Below are 21755 nucleotides of genomic sequence, written 5' to 3' on the forward strand. Positions count from 1 at the left end.
CAGATGTTTTCGCCACAGAATAGACAATACACAGAGATTGAAGCAGAGGCCGGCCCCTTTGATCCGTATGAAGCCAACCGTTGCGCTCGACTCTGTACTGAAACCGAGTACACGCCAAACGATAGATGTTTAGTACTACAGCTCGAAATGGACATTCTTACGAAGCGAAAGTAACCTAGCCGAATACATAAAACTTTTACTACAGGAAACGCTGATGATACAAGTTGTGACAAATCTTTAGCTGAAAGTTTATCGCATAACCTCTTAAATTAATTTTAGGTCACTTGTGCAAGCTATAAACTACCGCTGCTTTTAAGATGACAATGAAGCAACTTGTTTAAGATATGTCGTTTTTTTTCTTTGCAATACTTTTGTTTTACTGCTTAATTTTTCTTTTCTGGGGTTTCACGCCGATAAATCAACTTCCGATTGAAAGAACCGTTATGGGACACTTAGCAGGAGCTACTGTGTTTGTATCAGAGCTGGAATTTTCATTCATGTTTTCAACCTGAAAATAGCACCCAAGTATTATTTACTTGCATGTCTGGATGAACAATTATTAATAACGATTGATATCCGTCCGAAGTTAACACTTTGCCATCCGGCGACACCACAGTGGTGTCGTGAGCATAGTACCGCTCAGCGGCTGGCGACACCACAGTGGTGCTGTGAGCACAGTATTGCCCAGTGGCCGGTGACAGCGCTGTAATATCTTTTTCATCCTGTTGGGGGTTTATTTGGGTAACAATAAGTTACACACGTCAACAACTTTTTTTTTTTTATAACTACTTATGCACTTTCAATCATGGGAGACGAAAGAGACGATATGATTATTTACGATGAATGCGCGGATTTGTCTGACGTTCCAGGAAACTTGGCCAATTGGGAAGAAGACATTGGATATCAAAAAAATGAAAGTGAAGCAGAATCGTCGGAAGATAGTGAATTTCGTCCAAGAAGAATCCGGCGAATGCTACAATTGCCAACTGATTCCGATGAATCAGAGAAAGAAGACAAACTATGATTTACTGACGACCAATAATAAATTTGGAGGATCTCCGAGTCCACACATATTTCCTAAAGATACACAGAGCGTCGTGGATATCGTAGAATTATATAATGGGAACGATCTATTTGAATATATTAGCAACGAAACTAACAAGTATTGCAGTCAAAATTGCAATAGAAGGAAACTGGATTTAAAAAATGCCAAATTTGTCGACAATTACAGGACCTGGACTTAGAAATGGTTTGGGCTTGCTATCCTTATGGGAACTGGCAATCCGTTGATAGACCCACCGATATTTCGCAAAACGATGTTCCGCAACCGATTCAGACAAATATTATCATTTTTACACTTTTTCGACGATAACAATAAACCGGATAATGCCGACTGGCTTCTCAAAGTGCAATTTGTAGTTGATTATTTTTCCAAAATGTTTAAAGAAACGTTTAATCCAAGTCAAAACATCTCAGTTGATGAAGGAATGATACCGTGGCATGGAAAGTTAAATTTTAAAGTTTACAATCCGTCGAAAATTACGAAATATGACATACTCATTCGGATGCTGTGTGACTCGAGGGATTCGAGGGATACGTTTCCTCATTCAAGATATATTCCGGTGCTGAACAACCTTTAGCAAAAACAGTGGTGGAACTATTGACACCTTCTTATGGAAAGTGGCATCACCTCTACATGGATAATTATTATAACAGTATAGAACTTGCAGAGATGTTACTTGAAAAGAAAATTCGTGTTTGTGGAACGATACGGCAAAATGGAAGATTTCCGGAAAAATTAAAGCGCACAAAAGCGAATGTGTTTGAAGCTTGTCATCGACGGAAAGGTGACAAGCGGCCGGCGACAAGCCGAGTGATCCGAATTAGCGCTGCCAACGCCAAGCGAATAAATCTGCACGAGACGTGCGGACGGCGAAGTGTTAGTACGAAATAAACTGGGGTGCAGGGGTAGCCGAAGTGGTGAAGGCGGCCGTTCGCTATAAGTATCGGTTTCGATTCGTGGTCCGGCACAAATTTTAATACGTCTCTATTAGGTAGTATATCTGTAACTAATGCAGCTGGTGCCACAATATTCGCAGTTAGCAAATTTACTTCGAACTAGCATAGGTCTTACTTTAAATGAAAACAACAGACTGCATTGAAATTTAATTTACAGAAATGTTTCGAAATAGACCCAGGCCTAAAACTTCGCCATGAGATATTATGTAAAGTGATTTATATTGGTTTAATAAATGACTGACAAGTGTCTCCCATAAACTTTTGTCCAGCTTTGCCCTTAAATTTTATGTATGTTTCAGCTTTCCCAACATGTAATATTCGGTGTGGAGTGTCCTGTTCTTCATCATTTTCTTGCTGCAGTAAGTACAACAATAAATTGCGATCACTAAACGTACGTCGAATTGCACGAACTATTCACGACTGAGGTGCAGGTATGTGACACCGACAGGCAGTGAGATCAAATAAATTAACTTCATATCTTCTCCATATTGTAGTGGGATTTCGCTTTCCTTCCAACTTCAAAAACAATTTCGAAGCGTTAGCTGCATTTAGTACCAAGCAGCACATCAGTTAAAATAAACCAGACGTAAAGTAGCCAGCGACCACATTTTTCACTCCAAACCCTCCACATTTTATGCAGGAGATTACTAGGAAATTAAGTATGGTTCAAATGGCTCTGAGCACTATGGGACTTAACTGCTGTGGTCATCAGTCCCCTAGAACTTAGAACTACTTAAACCTAACTAACCTAAGGACATCACACACGGCCATGCCCGAGGCAGGATTCGAACCTGCGACCGGAGCGGTCACGCGGTTCCAGACTGAAGCGACTAGAACTGCACGGCCACACCGGCCGGCTAGAAGTAGTCCATGTCTCTTCGTGTATAAAACGTTCGTTACACTCCACTTGGTGCAGAAGTCATTCACAGAACTATAGTCGTCGAATGCTAATTTATCGTCTAGTGGAAATTAAGTATCCTATGAACAATGACCAATATCGTAAAAATAGATACTTAATCATTGAGCTGTGGTATGAAACTATAAGATTCGAAAAAAATCAATTTCTTGTATCAATTAGTTTCCTCGAATCGATTGAGAGATGTTGTACAATGAGGTGACAAAAGTCATTAGATGTCTCCTAATACTACGTCGGACTTTTTTTTTTTTTTTTTTTTTGCCCGATGTGGTACAACAACATGTCGTTGGAAGTATCTTGCAGAAATAATGAGCCACGTTGCCTCTATGGCCGTCCATAAACTGCGAAAGGGTTGGCAGAGCAGGATTTTATCTCGCATAAATGATCTATGGAATTCAAGTCGAACAGTATGTTCTTCTGTGACGTAGCGCATTGTCATCCATAAAAATTCCATCGTTGTGTTGTAACACGAAGTCAATGGTGACCAAGTATCCGAACGTAACCAGTTCCAGTCAATGATCAGTGCAGTTGAACTAGATGACTCAGTCCATTTAAGTAAACACAGCCCACACCATTATGGAGCCACCGCCAGGTGACACAGCTCTTACCAACTGAAAACGGGACTAATCTGGCCAGGTCACGGTTTCCCAGTCGTCTAGGGTCCAACCAGTACTGTCAACAGCCCAGTACAGGCGATGGAGGCTTTGTCATCCTTTTCGCAAAGGAAAGCATTCGCGTTGGTTATCCTCTACCACAGCTCGTTAAAACAAAATTTCACCCTACTGACCTAAGGCTTACGTTCGTCGTACGTCCCAAATTGATTTCTGCGGTTGTTTCACGTAGTGTTGCTTGTCCGTTAGCATTGACAACTCTCCGCAAACGCCGCTGCTCTCATCTACATCTACATCTACGTGATTACTCTGCTATTCACAATAAAGTGCCTGGCAGAGGGTTCAATGAACCACCTTCAAGCTGTCTCTCTACCGATCCACTCTCGAACGGCATGCGGGAAAAACGAGCACTTAAATTTTTCTGCGCGAGCCCTGATTTCTCTTATTTCATCGTGATGATCACCCAACCGTCAGTCCCATCTGATGCGCCCCCACACCACACAGGAATACTCCAGAATAGGGCGGAGAAGCGTGGTGTAAGCAGTCTATTTAGTAGACCTGTTGCACCCTCTAAGTGTTCTGCCAATGAATCGCAGTCTTTGGTTTGCTCTACCCACAATATTATCTATGTGATCGTTCCAGTTTAGGTTATTTGTCTTTGTAATCGCTAAGTATTTAGCTGAATTTACCGTCTTCAGATTTGTGTGACTTATCGCGTAATCGAAAGTTAGCTGATTTCTTTTAGTACTCATGTTAATAACTTACACTTTTCCTTACTCAGGGTCAATTGCCACTTTTCGCACCATAATCTTATCTAAATCACTTTGCAAGTCGTTTTGATCACCTGATGACTTTACAAGACGCTAAATCATCTGAAAACAAACTAAGACGGCTACTCAGATTGTCTCCTATGTCGTTAATATCGATCAGGAACAATAGAGGGCCTATAACACTCCTTTGGGGAACGCCGTTAAATTAATGCCGTCGGTCACTGTGCAGTCCGTGGTGTGTGGTTATGTCTGAAATTTAGTGTTCTCGGCACGCTCTTGACACTGTGAATCTCGGATTATTCAATTCCCTAACAATTTCCGAAATTGAATGTCCGACACGTCTGGCTCCAACTAGCATTCCGTGTTCTAAGTATGTTAATACCCGTCATGGAGCCATAATCACGTCGGAAACCTTATCACGTGCATCACCTCAGTACAAACGACAGCTCCAACAATGCACTGCCCTTTTACAACTTGTGTGCGCGATACAGTCGTCAACTGTATAAGTGCATATCACCACCCCAATGTACACCTCAATGTGAACAGTAGTGAAGAAAACGCGCAAGTGCGAAACAAGTCCTTTCTAAAACTTCGTAGGCTTCCGCGGTCAGTCAGTCGACATAAAAGTTTTCTGGGTATGGTACCGCGTCATAATGTATAAAACTACTGCTGCTGGAGAAAAACCAACGTTTCGGCCACAGTTCCAGCGGCCTTTTTCTGTGCCCACTGATTTCTAGCCAATGGCTACAGCCATAAATCGATCCACACAGCCCTCTCGATGAATATAAGATGAGCAAGAAACAGAGAAACTGCAGCCAACAGTGCACTTACCTTATGTGAAAAATGTTACTGACCGAATAGGCCAGTCCGCAGCTCGTGGTCGTGCGGAAGGGTTCTCGCTTCCCACGCCCGGGTTCCCGGGTTCGATTCCCGGCGGGGTCAGGGATTTTCTCTGCCTCGTGATGACTAGGTGTTGTGTGATGTCCTTAGGTTCGTTAGGTTTAGGTAGTTCTAAGTTCTAGGGGACTGATGACCACAGATGTTAAGTCCCATAGTGCTCAGAGCCATTTGAACCATTTCGAATAGGCCAACACCTTCACTGGGTTGGGGTGTAGCCTGCCTTCTACAGTAGTCGGTCGCAGGATCCAGGACGTGCTAGGCTCCACTAGGGACAAGGTGGAAGCATTACACACTGCAGGCGTGTACAAGGTGGAATGCGAATGTGGAGAGGCATACAACGGCGAGAGTGGCAGGCCAATAGCAACACGCATTAGGTAACACGAGCGCTATATTCGTCTCGGGCAACACAACAAATCTGCAGTGGCAGAACATCAGCAAGATTGCGGTAAAGAAATAAAATTCAGCGAAGCCTGTGAGTTGTCCAAGCAACTGGTTAAGACGAAACGCAAAACCAGAGAGGCCATCGAAATACTTAAACACTCTAAGAATATGAATAAAACTGGAAAAGTGTGACTAGGGCCTCCCGTCGGGTAGACCGTTCGCCGGACGCACGTCTTCCCATTTGACGCCACTTCGGTAGCTTGCGAGTCGATGGGGATGAAATGATGATGATTAGGACAACACAACACCCAGTCCGTTAGCGGAGAAAATCTCCGATTCGGCCGCAAATCGAACCCGGGCGCTTAGGATTGACATTCTGTCACGCTGACCACCATTTTTTTAAATTCTTTTTGTTCGATATTGTTCGTTGCGTTTGGTCTGGGCTGACGTCACAAGACATCCGTTCAAGTTGATAGTTGATTCTTTGACTCATTTTTTTTTAATACACAGAGCACGCAGCCCTCTGACCGAACACGCTGAGCTACCGTGCCGGCTTCCACTCAGCTACCGGGGGCGGATAGAATATGAATAGAGAGGAAGGAATCAGGCTGGCCCCATCTTGGCTGCCAGCAATCAGAGACCAACAGACCGCACTGTCAACATGAGGCGCGAGTACTACCGGCGAGTAACTGCCGCCGCGACGCCGACGTCCAGCATTTGAAAAATAGGAGCCAACTTCTCATTCGACGTTCACCACCAGGCATGGCACATAACACAAGTGCCAATAGACAACAGAGGTAACGCTCTCCCTCCACCGCAATAATCTACTAAAATAAAGTTCCCTCACCTACTAGGGCGCCTTGTCACGGTCCCTGCGGCTCCCCCCGTCGAAGATTCGAGTCGTGCCTCGGGCATGTGTATGTGTGTGTTGTCCATAGCTTAAGTTAGTTTAATAGATTAAGTAGTGTGTAGGCTTAGGGACCGGTGACCTCAGCAGTTTGGTCCCATAAGACCTTACCACAACAAATTACCTCTCCTTCTTCCTTAAGTGACTAATAAAAGGATCTATCCTTTTAAAATTATCACGTAATGGCATGCGCAGTGAACAGTAACAACAAAATACAAGGGACACTGCATAGCTAGAACTTACCAGTAGACCCAGAGGAAGGCCGCTGCAACAGTGGCCGAAACGTTGGTTTTTCTCCAGCAACAGTAGTTTTATACATTATGACGCGGTACTAAACCCATAAAACTTTTGTATCGAAGACGTTTCTACTTTTTAAAGGAAGTAAAATTAACTTTAGGAATTGATGTTGCTTTGCTTCATTTACACACACTATTTTTACAATTCAGTGAGCTTTTATTGTTTATAACAAGAAAATCGGCTGTCAGGCACTTTGTGGTAAACGTTCGGTACTCTCCTGGGTAGTTTTTTCTGTTATTACTGCTGGTTATATACTTCGAACTTTAACAGTGCTTCAAACAACTGTTTACTTGTAGGTAAGCCCAGCAGCTAAAATCCATAATTAATTAAACATACAGAAAGTATCCTTTCGCCTTTGGCTTCAGACACAGCTGTTTACTCGATTTCATATGGCATACTTTGCGCATGTGCACAGAATTCTGGATCATGGACAACAGCCGACTTTCCATTCAGTAAACACACTATTCTTCGCTTAGAGCGTGTTAGCATGGATTTCTTCAGTGATATTTCCGTTCAAATCCAGAAAACGAATTGCCTTATGAAACTCCACCTTATCAGTCGGCTCATATATTTTGTTGTTGTGCCACGGCACTGTGATGAGAGAGTACAATCTACCAGCAAACAAACCAACAAAAATGTAAGGGGGATTTATGTTTAAAAAAGATAAGTAAAAGTTTGACTACACTTTCTACAGTTCAGATCCTTTATACCTGTTTTAGTTACAGTTAACTTGGACCTGCAATGGACAATTCTTCATGTGTAGTGGCGATTTGCTGACACTTGCTCTTTGAGAAATATTCTCCTGCAAAGGAATGGCAGAAAGTAAGCTCCGGCACACAGTGTCACTGTGTGCTCCGCAAACGGGGCTCCCAAGTGCACACTCACCCCTGATGTAAGCGACTTCCTCACTGGTGAAGGAGGGCAGCCGGGAGCGTGGTCTTCCCTCTGCTGCACTATTGGCGTCCACCCTCTGCCGCATCACCGGAGGGTAGTCACCCTCCTCACTGAAGATGGGGTGCGCGTAGATTCCAACCTGAGGGGCAAAGAGACACACCTCAATATCATCAAGTGAGCCAGGACACAGCATAAGTGAAGAGCAACTGTGCTGGCAAAGTAATAAATATATTAATAAATACATATTAATATATAAATATATATTAATGCCGGGTGATCAAAAAGTCAGTATAAATTTGAAAACTGAATAAATCACGGAATAATGTAGATAGAGAGGTCCAAATTGACACACATGCTTGGAATGATATGGGGTTTTATTAGAACCAAAAAAAATACAGAAGTTCAAAAAATGTCCGACAGATGGCGCTTCATCTGATAGGAATAGCAATCATTAGCATAACTAAGTAAGAGAAAGCAAAGATGATGTTCTTTACAGGAAATGCTCAATATGTCCACCATCATTCCTCAGAATAACTGTAGTCGAGGAATAATTTTGTGAACAGCACTGTAAAGCATGTCCGGAGTTATGGTGAGGCATTGGCGTCAGCTGTTGTCTTTCAGCATCCCTAGAGATGTTCGTCGATCACGGTACAGTTGCGACTTCAGGTAACCTCAAAGCCAATAATCGCACGGACTGAGGTCTGTGGACCTGGGAGGCCAAGCATGACGAAAGTGGCGGCTGAGCACAAAAAAAATGGCTCTGAGCACTATGCGACTCAACTTCTGAGGTCATCAGTCGCCTAGAACTTAGAACTAATTAAACCTAACTAACCTAAGGACATCACACACATCCATGCCCGAGGCAGGATTCGAACCTGCGACCGTAGCGGTCACGCGGTGCCGGACTGAAGCGCCTTTAACCGCACGGCCACATCGGCCGGCGGCTGAGCACACGATCATCACCAAACGACGTGCTCAAGAGATCTTTTACGCGTCTAGCCATGTGGGGTGGTTTTTTTTTTCTAATAAAACCTCATGTCATTCCAAGCATGTGTGTCAATTTTTACCTCTCTGTCTACAATATTCCGTGGTTTATTAAGTTTTCAAATTTATACTGACTTTTTGATCATATATTTTGATTTTGCAACATTTGCAGAGTTATCAATTGAACTAATGAAGTCTGTAAATGAGTCCGCAATCATTTTATTTTTGGCACTTTTATTTTCACAAGTCCGTTTTGATCAGCCGACCGCAGTGGCCGTACGGTTCTAGGCGCTGCAGTTTGGAACCGAGCGACCGCTACGGTCGCAGGTTCGAATCCTGCCTCGGGCATGGATGTGTGAGATGTCCTTAGGTTAGTTAGCTTTAATTAGTTCTAAGTTCTAGGCGACTGATGACCGCAGAAGTTAAGTCGCATAGTGCTCAGAGCCATTTGAACCATTTCGTTTTGATCACACAGATTTCTTTACACTTTATTACCGGTTCCGGCTTACCACCATCTTCAGATCGTTAAAATAGTCTGGTGAAAAAATCATCGTCAAGTTAAACATGAGAGTACATGTTTTAACGATCTGAAGATGGTGGTAAGCCGAAACCGGTAATAAAGTGTAAAGAAATCTGTGTGATCAAGACGGACTTGTGAAAATAAAATTTCCAGAGTTGTTGCCCGGATTTATTCTGGGTCGCTATAATATCGGAAACGCTGGAACACATCACATTACGATGGGAACATTATTTCGAATGCGACCGATCACAGAACTTCATATGTCATGACGAAATTAACTTAAAGTTATCGAAACTGTGAAATCACCTTAACCTTTAGAATGAAACGTCCAGTTCAGTATAATGAGATGTAATCTCACCGCTACGACAGTTACACTGCGGAGTATTTGATAAACATTATTATTTTAGATTTACCTGACTTTCCTCTGATTTCGTGGAATCGGTAATAGGTCTTCAATTTAAATCCATTTTACCTCATTAATACTGACAGGCACATATTTTACCATTCACCGCTGAGAATAGTTCATAAATCCACTGAAAGTAGCGACTGTTCTGGATAGAACTACAATTCCAGTTTATTTCAAAGAAGGACGAAGAAGCTGTTTCTTTCAGTATACGAACTTACAGTGCTGGTCGTGACATAATCTAATACGGACGTTCAGCCTTATTCTGATGCTGCATTGTATCACATGTCCGAAAGAACAGCCACCAAGCAGTTATATAACTGATTCGCCTAGATGGACAATAGATCCACCTTCTTCAGTGCAGATGCACAAATGCTTCCGACCTCCTGCGGGAATCTCCGAGTAGAGAGCATGGATGAAATGGAAAGGGACTGTGGATGGGTGGCGCTCGGTGGGAATGTGGAACGGCAGTCACGTGTGCCGAAATATTCCGCGCTGATGTGCTAAAACGGTGTCCCGGATGGCGCAGTGGTTAATGCACCTGCCTAGTAAGCAGGAGATCCGGGGTCAAGTCCTGGTCCGGTACAGACTTTTTACTCGTCACGGCTGATTCCGCATACTGTCTTGATGCATCAGTAATTCCTTTCCTTTCTTCCCCCTCAATCTTTAATTTACACGTAGCAACATGTTTTATTTTCGGAATACGATGCTGCTCTACATTGATTTACTTACTCGTAGTAATTACAAAGTTACAGCACGAGCTCGTTTCCGCGTTTTTTGCCACTGTCAAGAGGACATCCTTAATTAACAAACAGATTTTGAACATAAAAAATGGCTGAAAAATTTTCCTGAGATTATATTGGAAAAATGGTTGTAAGTAGGCTGTTTAGGTTTTTTTAATGGTAACGCCACGTAGCGCTCTGTATGAAAATCACTGGCTGCGCTGTGTGCAGTCTGTGGTTAGTTTGCATTGTTGTCTGCCATTGTAGTGCTGGGCAGCGGCAGCTGGATGTGAACAGCGCGTAGCGTTGCGCAGTTGGAGGTGAGCCGCCAGCAGTGGTGGATGTGGGGAGAGAGATGGCGGAGTTTTGAAATTTGTATGGATGTCATGAACTGCTATATATATTATGATTATTAAGGTAAATACATTGTTTGTTCTCTATTAAAATCTTTCATTTGCTAACTATGCCTATCAGTAGTTAGTGCCTTCAGTAGTTTGAATCTTTTATTTAGCTGGCAGTAGTGGCTCTCGCTGTATTGCAGTAGTTCGAGGAACGAAGATTTTTGGTGAGGTAAGTGACTTGTGAAGGGTATAGGTTAATGTTAGTCAGGGCCATTCTTTTGTAGGGATTTTTGATAGTCAGATTGCGCTGCGCTAAAAATATTGTGTGTCAGTTTAAGCTCAGTCGTGTACAATTTTTCAATGGGGACGTTTCATGGTAAATCATCACGACAAACACCAAACAATACAACGTTTGTTATTTATGTATGGTACATCTACATCTACATCTACATCCATACTCCGCAAGCCACCTGACGGTGTGTGGCGGAGGGTACCTTCAGTACCTCTATCGGTTGTCCCTTCTATTCCAGTCTCGTATTGTTCGTGGAAAAAAGGATTGTCGGTATGCCTCTGTGTGGGCTCTAATCTCTCTGATTTTATCCTCATGGTCTCTTCGCGAGATATACGTAGGAGGGAGCAATATACTGCTTGACTCTTCGGTGAAGGTATGTTCTCGAAACTTTGACAAAAGCCCGTACCGAGCTACTGAGCGTCTCTCCTGCAGAGTCTTCCACTGGAGTTTATCTATCATCTCCGTAACGCTTTCGCGATTACTAAATGATCCTGTAACGAAGCGCGCTGCTCTCCGTTGGATCTTCTCTATGTCTTGTGTCAACCCTATCTGGTACGGATCCCACACTGCTGAGCAGTATTCAAGCAGTGGGCGAACAAGTGTACTGTAACCTACTTCCTTTGTTTTCGGATTGCATTTCCTTAGGATTCTTCCAATGAATCTCAGTCTGGCATCTGCTTTACCGACAATCAACATTATATGATCATTCCATTTTAAATCACTCCTAATGCGTACTCCCAGATAATTTATGGTATTAACTGCTTCCAGTTGCTGACCTGCTATTTTGTAGCTAAATGATAAAGGATCTATCTTTCTGTGTATTCGCAGCACATTACACTTGTCTACATTGAGATTCAGTTGCCATTCCCTGCACCATGCGTCAATTCGCTGCAGATCCTCCTGCATTTCAGTACAATTTTCCATTGTTACAACCTCTCGATACACCACAGCATCATCTGCAAAAAGCCTCAGTGAACTTCCGATGTCATCCACCAGGTCATTTATGTATATTGTGAATAGCAACGGTCCTATGACACTCCCCTGCGGCACATCCGAAATTACTCTAACTTCGGAAGACTTCTCTCCATTGAGAATAACATGCTGCGTCCTGTCATCTAGGAACTCCTCAATCCAATCACACAATTGGTCTGATAGTCCATATGCTCTTACTTTGTTCAATAAACGACTGTGGGGAACTGTATCGAACGCCTTGCGGAAGTCAAGAAACACGGCATCTACCTGTGAACCCGTGTCTATGGCCCTCTGAGTCTCGTGGACGAATAGCGCGAGCTGGGTTTCACATGACCGTCTTTTTCGAAACCCATGCTGATTCCTACAGAGTAGATTTCTAGTCTCCAGAAAAGTCATTATACTCGAACACAATACGTGTTCCAAAATTCTACAACTGATCGACGTTAGAGATATAGGTCTATAGTTCTGCACAGCTGTTCGACGTCCCTTCTTGAAAACGGGGATGACCTGCGCCCTTTTCCAATCCTTTGGAACGCTACGCTCTTCTAGAGACCTACGGTACACCGCTGCAAGAAGGGGGGCAAGTTCCTTCGCGTACTCTGTGTAAAATTGAACTGGTATCCCATCAGGTCCAGAGGCCTTTCCTCTTTTGAGCGATTTTAATTGTTTCTCTATCCCTCTGTCGTCTATTTCGATATCTACCATTTTGTCATCTGTGCGACAATCTAGAGAAGGAACTACAGTGCAATCTTCCTCTGTGAAACAACTTTTTGAAAAAGACATTTAGTATTTCGGCCTTTAGTCTGTCATCTTCTGTTTCAGTACCATTTTGGTCACAGAGTGTCTGGACATTTTGTTTTGATCCACCTACCGCTTTGACATAAGACCAAAATTTCTTAGGATTTTCTGCCAAGTCAGTACATAGAACTTTACTTTCGAATTCATTGAACGCCTCTCGCATAGCTCTCTTCACACTACATTTCGCTTAAAAACACGAAATACTATCTCTAAGAATTGAACGAATGAACGTTATCACTGACTTTCCACAAAATACGATTTGTAATGCAAAAGAACGGCATTGCTGGATCCAGAGCTGTCAAAATCCTGCCAAAAATAATTTTACCAAGAGCGCATAAGTAACAGTACATATAAATAATGTGACCGTAACAACTGACACATTCGCTCAAAGATGCAGTATGTACCGCGACATATCAGCTAAGACGTATGCATAAGATGCCGTACGTAGGCACGGGAACTAAAATAGACATAGGGAACTGGAACTGTGTTGTTCCCATCTGCAAAGGTTCGATTGATAATGACAAAAACGCTGAAACTATCTTGTCGTTTAACTCTTAATCACTACGATCAAATAAATAGTACAACAGACACCTGTACCAAAAATAAAATACGTCTGTCATCGACTGTTTCTCAGTTACACGTCGAAATAAATTGCGAAAACTTTAGAAGTGAATTTCACAAAATCGATATTAGTTACTTGATAAATAATACTCAGACATTGGCTATAGTAAGGAGGGAAGGAGGAAGGAAGATTTAGAATTTAACGTCACATCGACAACAAGCTCGTTTACAGGTGGAGCATGGGAAAGGAAATCGGTAGTGTTCGTTACAAAGGAAACACTTTGCCACTTGCATGGGGCGATTTAGGAACATGAAGAAAAACCTAAATGTAGATTGCAGGATTAGTATTTGACCTACCGTCCTCCAGAATTCGAGTCCAGTGTACTGATAGCTGCGCTACCTCGCTCGGATGGTTCGCTAGAAAAGCGCAGGTATTATGAGACGGGACAATAATATGATCGCAGGGGGCATTGACACACAGCCATCTGCACAACAAAGGAGTCTCCGTAGGAGTGAGCTCCCCTAGGAGTGACCTTGTTGCATTTGTTTCCTTACGAGTGATGAAGAAGTTTTTGTGACATGAATGCTGCTTCCCATGGTCTAATAAGCTGAAATCCTATGCCTGTGTAGAATAAGAAGTTTGCTACAAGTACATCGACCCCTTCTTTAATGAGGTATTCTCAGTAGATGGAGCTGGACGAGAAGTTCTTGGTCTCTCCGTGATTTATACCCTGTCTCAGTCACAACAGTTGTCAGGAACGGCAATTTTTTTTCCTTATGTAGCTTGGTGTGATGCCTATATTCATTGCAGTGTCTCTGTATTTGTGTGACTTGTCTGTCCAATGCCAAGACATCTTCTTTATTAGTAATCTCTTTAGACCGAGATCGGAACTCAGAATCGGTTGTACTCGTGTTAGAGGACGGAAGACACATATAAATTGGTAGTTTTTTAAGAATCTTGTTAAACCACAACAGTCACTGATTACAAATATTCGCTTATTCAATTACGCTAGTTTGGATCAGCTACATACTAATCAAAATATAGAAATGTGTTTAAGTTATAAAAACGTACACAATGGTAAGCTAGCTAATGGTAAGCTAGCAATGTCGTAAGCGGTAGGCATGCGATTCCTCATCCGAGTTCAAGACGAAAATACGAGGTGCGACAATAAAGTAAAGAGACTGATGTGAAAAAAAGGTTGCTTACCGTTTTAGTCAAGTTTAGTGTTGTCTCCTTCAAAGTAGTTCCAGTGCTTCTGCCATTGATGGTAACATTTCTGGAACTCATTTTCCGTAATACCCTCCAAGACACCCTCACAGCTTTTTGGACATCTTGCGTTGTTTGAAAATGGTGTCCCTTGACCGCCGTTTTGTCTCTTGGAAATAGAAAAAAGTCGCACGGAGCGATATCTGGTGAATAAGGTGGCTGTGGTAGTATTGAAATTTGTTTTGAGGTTAAAAATTGCTGTATTGACAGAGACCATTTTTGCAAAAATCTTTCTCATACCAAGATCTTCAGTTATTATCAGACGAACCGTTTATCGATTGATTTTCAGTTCGTCTGCAATCATCTTCAATCAGATCATACAAGTTTACGCACCCTGGCCTACTTGACATCCATCTGTGAAGTTGATGGTCATCCACTGCGGTCTTCATCTCTAACATTCGTTCTGCCTTCACTAAACATTTTATGCCAACGAAAACTTGAGCTCTTGACATAACCTCCTCTCCAACAGCCTTATGAAGTTTACCATAAGTTGTCGTCACGTTTTCACCCAATTTAACGCAAAAATAAATGGCATACCGTTGCGCAATATTATGCGGTTCCATTTCCGTGACGAGAGACACAACCACATGTTAACGTATTACAGCACAATTCACGACTGAGCAGATGCATCGATGAGCGGCTTTGACTAGAAGCAGCTTATAGACTACGTCAAAGATATTGTGGCTATGCAAGCCTGCAGGGTTGCCACATCTGCAAGGAAAATCAGTCTCATTACTTTATTGTCGCACCTCGTATATGTAGCAAAACTTAGTTCTACCAGTAGGTTAAATCGAAATGCTATTCCAAATTGGGGCTTTGGCGACACCGTAACGGCCTACAGCGTGGCCAACAACAGGTACGATGAACTCTTAACGGCTACCGCGGTTGATGTATTAGCTTAGTGAGACGATGCAATACCACAAGGATCGGATGCGCAGAGTCGCCTATGTTCGAGACGCATTAGCGCCAAAACTCTTTTTTTTTTTACAGTTAAAGCATAAAACTGTACCCAGATTACACCTCAACAATGTGGTATCTTGCGTATTTCTTTCTGTTACTGTTACCTTTGTTTAAACAGTAAGACATAATATGAACGTTTTACAGACGTAAACGACCACTTCCTTTCGAATATGACACAAATAAAGCCAGTAGAAAATAATAGTGAATAAAGTTACATCAAGCAGTGGTACAAAGAACACAGTAGGTAGGCTACACTAGACTGCACATTGTGCTACGCAGAATAATTCCATTTTGTACGTTAGACGTCCTGGCTTATGCTCACAGGGCCAGCACGTACACGTACGAGCAACGTTCACTTTAGAAAGTATGTTGAAAGCGACCATCTTCCAATTGCAAATACTTCCCCACTCGCTGCATCATACTTTGAAGGACGCAACACACCTGCATCCACCTTTGCCAAAGCGGCATCCACACGAGCTATTAGGTCATGTACGTCCAGGGTTGGAATACTATAAACTTGTTCTTTAGAATGCCCCCACTAATAAAAATGAAGACGATTAAGGGCTGGAGAACGTGGAGGCCAGGACACTAGACCTCCAGTACAAATCTTCTTCCCTGTAAATGCTTCATTTACATAGTTATACAAATTCGTTCCAGAATGTGGCGCTGCATCAACATGCTGAGACCGCCCAAAAGTTGCACGTTTTATAACCCGTCAAGCAAAGTATTGCAAAGAAACGTACGATACAGAGGCGTATTCAACTTCTCTGGCAATAGATAAAGGCGCAAAGAGAGTCCTTCAACGCCTCCAGCCCACAGGTTTACCCGAAAGTGTGGTGGTTGTGCTCCGACCAATAATGGCTGTTGTGGAGGTTGAAAATGCCTTCACGAGTGGAGCTAGAAGTAGTCAAAAATGATTCAAATGGCTCTGAGCACTATGGGACTTAACATCTGTGGTCATCAGTCCCCTAGAACGTAGAACTACTTAAACCTAACTAACCTAAGGACAGCACACACATCCATGCCCGAGGCAGGATTCGAACCTGCGACCGTAGCGGTAACGCGGTTCCAGACTGAAGCGCTTAGAACCGCACGGCCACACCGGCCGGCTAGAAGTAGTCCATGTCTCTTTGTGTATAAAACGTTCGTTACACTCCACTTGGTGCAGAAGTCATTCACAGAACTGTAGTCGTCGAATGCTAATTTATCGTCTAGTGACAAAATTGTATGCTGCTAATAAAACTTTGGAAAGGACGTTTAAAAAATACATTAGGAACCCGACGAGGATTCGAACCACAACTTCATAGCAGATGTGGATTTGATGTCCCAGTAGTCCATTCAGGTAGCTACGACGGGTCTTACAGCCAGATGTCCTGCACGGTGTGACAAATTTGCCAGCTCCTCGTTGTCATACACGTGTTTTCAAAATGGACCCTATCTGATTTTGGTAGGTAAGTTTTTGTCTTTAATCTGTAATGGGAATAGAATTCCGACTATTAAGTGTGACATTTTTCTTCACCCAGTAAACACAAACTGGAAAGTTAGCAAACGTACCTGTCTTCGTGAAGCAATTAAGTGACATTGTCTCATGAAGTAAAATCACTACAACGAAAGCAACACGTGTCATGTAATTTTGGGCTGTCGCTTGCGTACTGTGCCTATAACGCTGCTGCAAACAGCCTATGAGACATGGCCAATAGACATTGTTGGCCGAATACAGTTTGCAACGGCGTTAGAAATGTAATCTTAGACTGCGCCTGCGTCCAACTAAATTGAATAAATAAGACTCAGTTAAAAGGGATCAGTCAAAAGGGAAGTATTTGTTTTAATTCTGAAGGTTTAGCTGCAAGTAATTGTACTAACCAAATGCAGTACAATGAACCTAATTGATAGCAACTTTTCAACAGACAAAGATGTCGCAGGTCCAGAGGGCATACCAAGAATTGATCTGAGGAATCGGTGTCGTCACAGGGCCAAGAGGTAATGAAAATGAACATTATGAGGAATGGAAGTAACAAACGCTGCAAGGCTCAACACGAGTATGGTAATGTCCTATCGTTAAGATTATAAAAGCTATTGCCTTGGGGGTGGACTGTGACATGTACATTAGACAAATAAGCGACTTGAAAGCTGCGTATCGAAACCCAATGAAAAGGCTGCGGGCACAACAGATACGCAGAAACTAAGCCAAGATTAATGTGGGTGACAAGAGGAGGGGCAGAGATCTACCAGTGTATAGTACTTATAACAGCTTGTCATGTGACGAAAAATAGACATTGGGCCCAAATTAATTCTGTTCATTGAGAAGTTCAAAGGGGTGACGTTTACTGTTCCCATAAATCTCTATCTCTTCTAAGAGATACAATAGACTTCCCTTAGGGGCAGTGGGTAAAACCGGCATATTGTAGTCTACGTTGGTAATAATGTTTCGTCACCTGTATTCTTCATTATCTCTTTGTATTACAATGTTGCCAACTGTATTCGGCCAACAACATCTAGCGACCGCTCAGCTGTTTCTCCGATTCTATAACCACAGTACGCAAGCGACGACTCGACACTATTGGACACATAGGGTTACTGTTTTGTTAATATTTTTCTCCACGTGACAGTGCCATTTATAGCTACATATTTTAATAGCCCTCTCCGTTAATTTAACGAAGAAATATATGTTTGCTTACTTTCTAGTCCATGTATACTATGACACCGTTTATTACACATGTTAACATACCATTACGTACGTTTTTATAACATTGGAATATATCTGTAATTGAATAAACGAATATTTGCCATCAGTGACTGTTGTGAATAAAAATATTTCATAATACTGGATCGTGTCATCTTCACAGTGACTGAGACACCCATTCGTCAAGTCGACCATTAAGAACACGCCGTCAAAATTCTAGTCAGGTTCTCCGTAATGTCTGGCTGCTTATGAAGTTTGAATGATGCTGATCGAAAAGGAGAGCGAATCTCCTTCCCAGAGCACCCGTTCTGATCAAATAAAGGGAAGAAATGAGTAAGATCTGCTGCTAAGCTCTCACAGTTTCAAACACCTTTTACTCAATCAACCGGTACACCGCCCGTTGGTTTGGATATTGACATATAATAACTATTAAATACTAAATACACGTAATTGGTTTTTTTTTTTTTTTGTACGATGGACTCTGTAATCCAAAGACGAGCGAAACATGAAACACAGAAAAAGAAAATCTCTATTTTTCTCCACATTCATTCTGACAGAAATACGAGGATGGAGAGAGCTTACGTGTACTACCACGAAGACACCATGTACATATCTCGCAAATAACAGTTGATGTAGCTGCCTTATCAGTTTGTTCAAAATAGTGAATAAAAAATACCATAATTTTGAACATTGCTGACTGTCGCAATCGTAATTAGACTTTCAGTAAATGATGTATACAGCAAATCGATTGGATAAAGCTTACTCTAACAAGTCTTGACCAGGTTTCATTACCTCTAGGGATAAGTGCTTCATAAGAAATGAAATTCTACTTGAGTAACTAAAAGTACATTAAAATTATAAGCCGACGTAATGAACTGAGATGCTTAAGTGAAATAGGAGAAATTTTCGATTAAATTTTTCATGAAAACAGCAAGAATTACTCCAAAGATACAGCTTACTATAAGAACAAACGCTGAACTAAATGTACGGCAACTACACTGAAATGACAAAAGTAATAGGCTAGCAGTAAGCACACACAAGGAAGGCGCTAGTGTCGCGAACACATGGTATAAAAGAGCAGTGCGTTAGTGGAGCTGTAATTTGAACTCAAGTGATTCATGTGAAACGATTTTCGACGTGATTATGGTCACACGACGGGTGCGAATTGGTAGTTAGAGCTAGGTGCATGGGACATTCCATTTCGGAAATTGTTAGGGAATTCCATCTTCCTAGACCCACAGTGTCTAGAGACCGCCGAGAATATCACGTATCATGCATTACCGAGAACAGCGGTGTTTGCGTAGCATTGTCAGTGCTACCAGACAAACACCACTGCGTGAAATGACCGCAGAAATGGTTTGGGACCTACGATGACAGTACAAGTTAGTATAGTGCTGTGAAATTCGGCGTTAATGGGCTATGGCAGCACATGACCAACGCGAGTGCCCATGCTAATAGCACGACACTGCTTGCAGCTCCTCTCCTGGGCTCGTATCGGTTGGACCCTAGACGACTGGAAAACCATGACTTTGTCAGATTCCCGATTACAGTTGGTAAAAGCTGATAGTAGGGCTCGAGTGTGGGGCAGACCACGAAGTCATGGACCCAAGTTGTGAACGAGGCACTGTGCAAGCTGGTGGGCGCTTCCTGATTGTCTGGGTGCGTTTACGTTTTTGAATGGACTGGATCCTCTAGTCCAACTGAATCGATCACTGATATGTAATGGCTGTATTCGGCTATTTCGAGACCATTTGCAGTCGGATAACGATGTAACTTTTATGGATGACAATGCGCCATATCATTGGACCACAGTTGCTCACGGTTGGTTTAAAGACAACTCTCGACAATTTTGAGCGAATGATTTGGCCATCCATATTGCTCGACATGTATTCCATCGAGCATTTATGGGGCATAGTCGCGAGGTCAGTTCGTGCACAAAGTCCTACACTGGCAAAACTTTCACAATTATGGACAGCTAGAGAGGCAGCACGGCTCAATGTTTCTGCAGAGGTCGTTGGAACAACGACTTGCTGAGTTCATAACACGTCGAGCTGCTTCACTACGCCGGAAGATCCGACACGACATCAGGAGCTCTCAAATGACTTTCGTACTTACAGTGCCAAGTAAAACTTGTCCTGGGCGCTGGTAGTGTAATAAAGTCTTCAGTCGTATGAAATACGTAACTGAAGCAGTAATACATCAGTACAACATACATGTAAGTGTGGCAAGCTAATTAATAATATTAATGTAGAACCTAAGCAAAACGAAGGCCTTATAACAAAGTCTTCTGTATATATCGCTGTAGATGTTGCCAGTAAAAGTGAATATGTCATCAAAACATTAAAATATTTGCAGAAAATGATCTTTGTGAATTGTACGACTAGCCGACTTCCACCTCACGAAAAGTAACAATCTGTGGTGTAGGTGACGCCAGATATCTGGTAAAGCCTGTTTAAAGGGAACGATTGATTAACTTGAACCCATAGGCTCCTAAGCTACGCCCTGATTTGAAGTTCCATAAAAAAGCTCTCCATTTCTACTGAACGTAAACAGCAGTAGCAGTGGTTACCACTTATTAGCCTGGTTTCTTCACGGAATGATTAAAAAATCAAAGTTTTCAAAACAGACGGCAACAATCAGCTTGTTGAGCAAAACTAAAATTTTGTAATGTAACAAAGAGACAAAATTGATAGTTTTCGGTATTACTAACTAGTACAATAACGTACCAGTTCAAACAAGTGTGAAATCGTGGAACAAAACCTGCATGGTTATAAAACAGATGTAACAGATGAACAAACTACCTATCTTATGCGGTTACTAAAAGTGGTGGTTAAGTACCATTCTTCGATTTTTAATGAAAAAGTTTCAGTAAGCAGATGGTCTTGCAATGGGTAATCCGTTAGCGGACATTCTATAAGGCGTTTTTTTTATAAATTCATTAGGAGAAAAACTGTTAAACGTTATGCTTCTGCAGTATTTGCCATTCAGTCCAGTTTTGAAGTACGTGCGTGATATTTTAATTATATGCCATGGAATGATGGAGCAGAGCAACTCTTTGAAATATTTAATAATCTTCATGAGAAAATTAGTTTCACTTGCGAATTGCAAAATTCAAATCGTGAACTAAATTTTGGCTTTAAATTGGACCATAATTGATGATAGAAATGCTTTTTACATTTTACGTGAAGCAACAACTCTCGATCAAATCGCACCTTCTGATTCGATGCATCCACAGTCCCATAATACAGCTTTCTTTCGTTCAGCTATTCGTCGTGCTGTAGTCACATCTTTTTCACCAGCTAAAAAAAGAAATTAATTTAATCAAGACAGTAGCCTGTAATCACGATTATGAGCCCTCATTAGTGAGAAGAAGCTACGAAGCTTAAACTAATAAAATAGTCACTACTTTTAGGTGACAATAAAAATGCGGATAATGATAAAGGAAAATTTATTTCAATCGCTTATTTAGGTAACGTATCGTATAGGATTCAGCATCTGTTGATTAAGAGATATGGACATGACGTTGCTTTCGCCACAAACGACAGTTCAAGAAAAAA

The 21755-nt window shown here is 42.0% G+C and overlaps 1 protein-coding gene across 1 annotated transcript in view; it reads right to left on the bottom strand.

Annotated features, from left to right (window-relative positions):
• LOC126094804 (myrosinase 1-like) overlaps window positions 1–21755 on the bottom strand; it is a 133753-nt gene that overhangs the window by 29977 nt on the left and 82021 nt on the right. Inside the window, exon 7 of the mRNA XM_049909373.1 lies at window positions 7687–7834. Coding sequence (XP_049765330.1) covers window positions 7687–7834 — 148 coding nt within the window. The remainder of the gene's footprint in view (window positions 1–7686; window positions 7835–21755) is intronic.

This window comes from Schistocerca cancellata, chromosome 8, assembly GCF_023864275.1.
Source record: "Schistocerca cancellata isolate TAMUIC-IGC-003103 chromosome 8, iqSchCanc2.1, whole genome shotgun sequence".
Taxonomy (NCBI): Eukaryota; Metazoa; Arthropoda; class Insecta; order Orthoptera; family Acrididae; genus Schistocerca; species Schistocerca cancellata.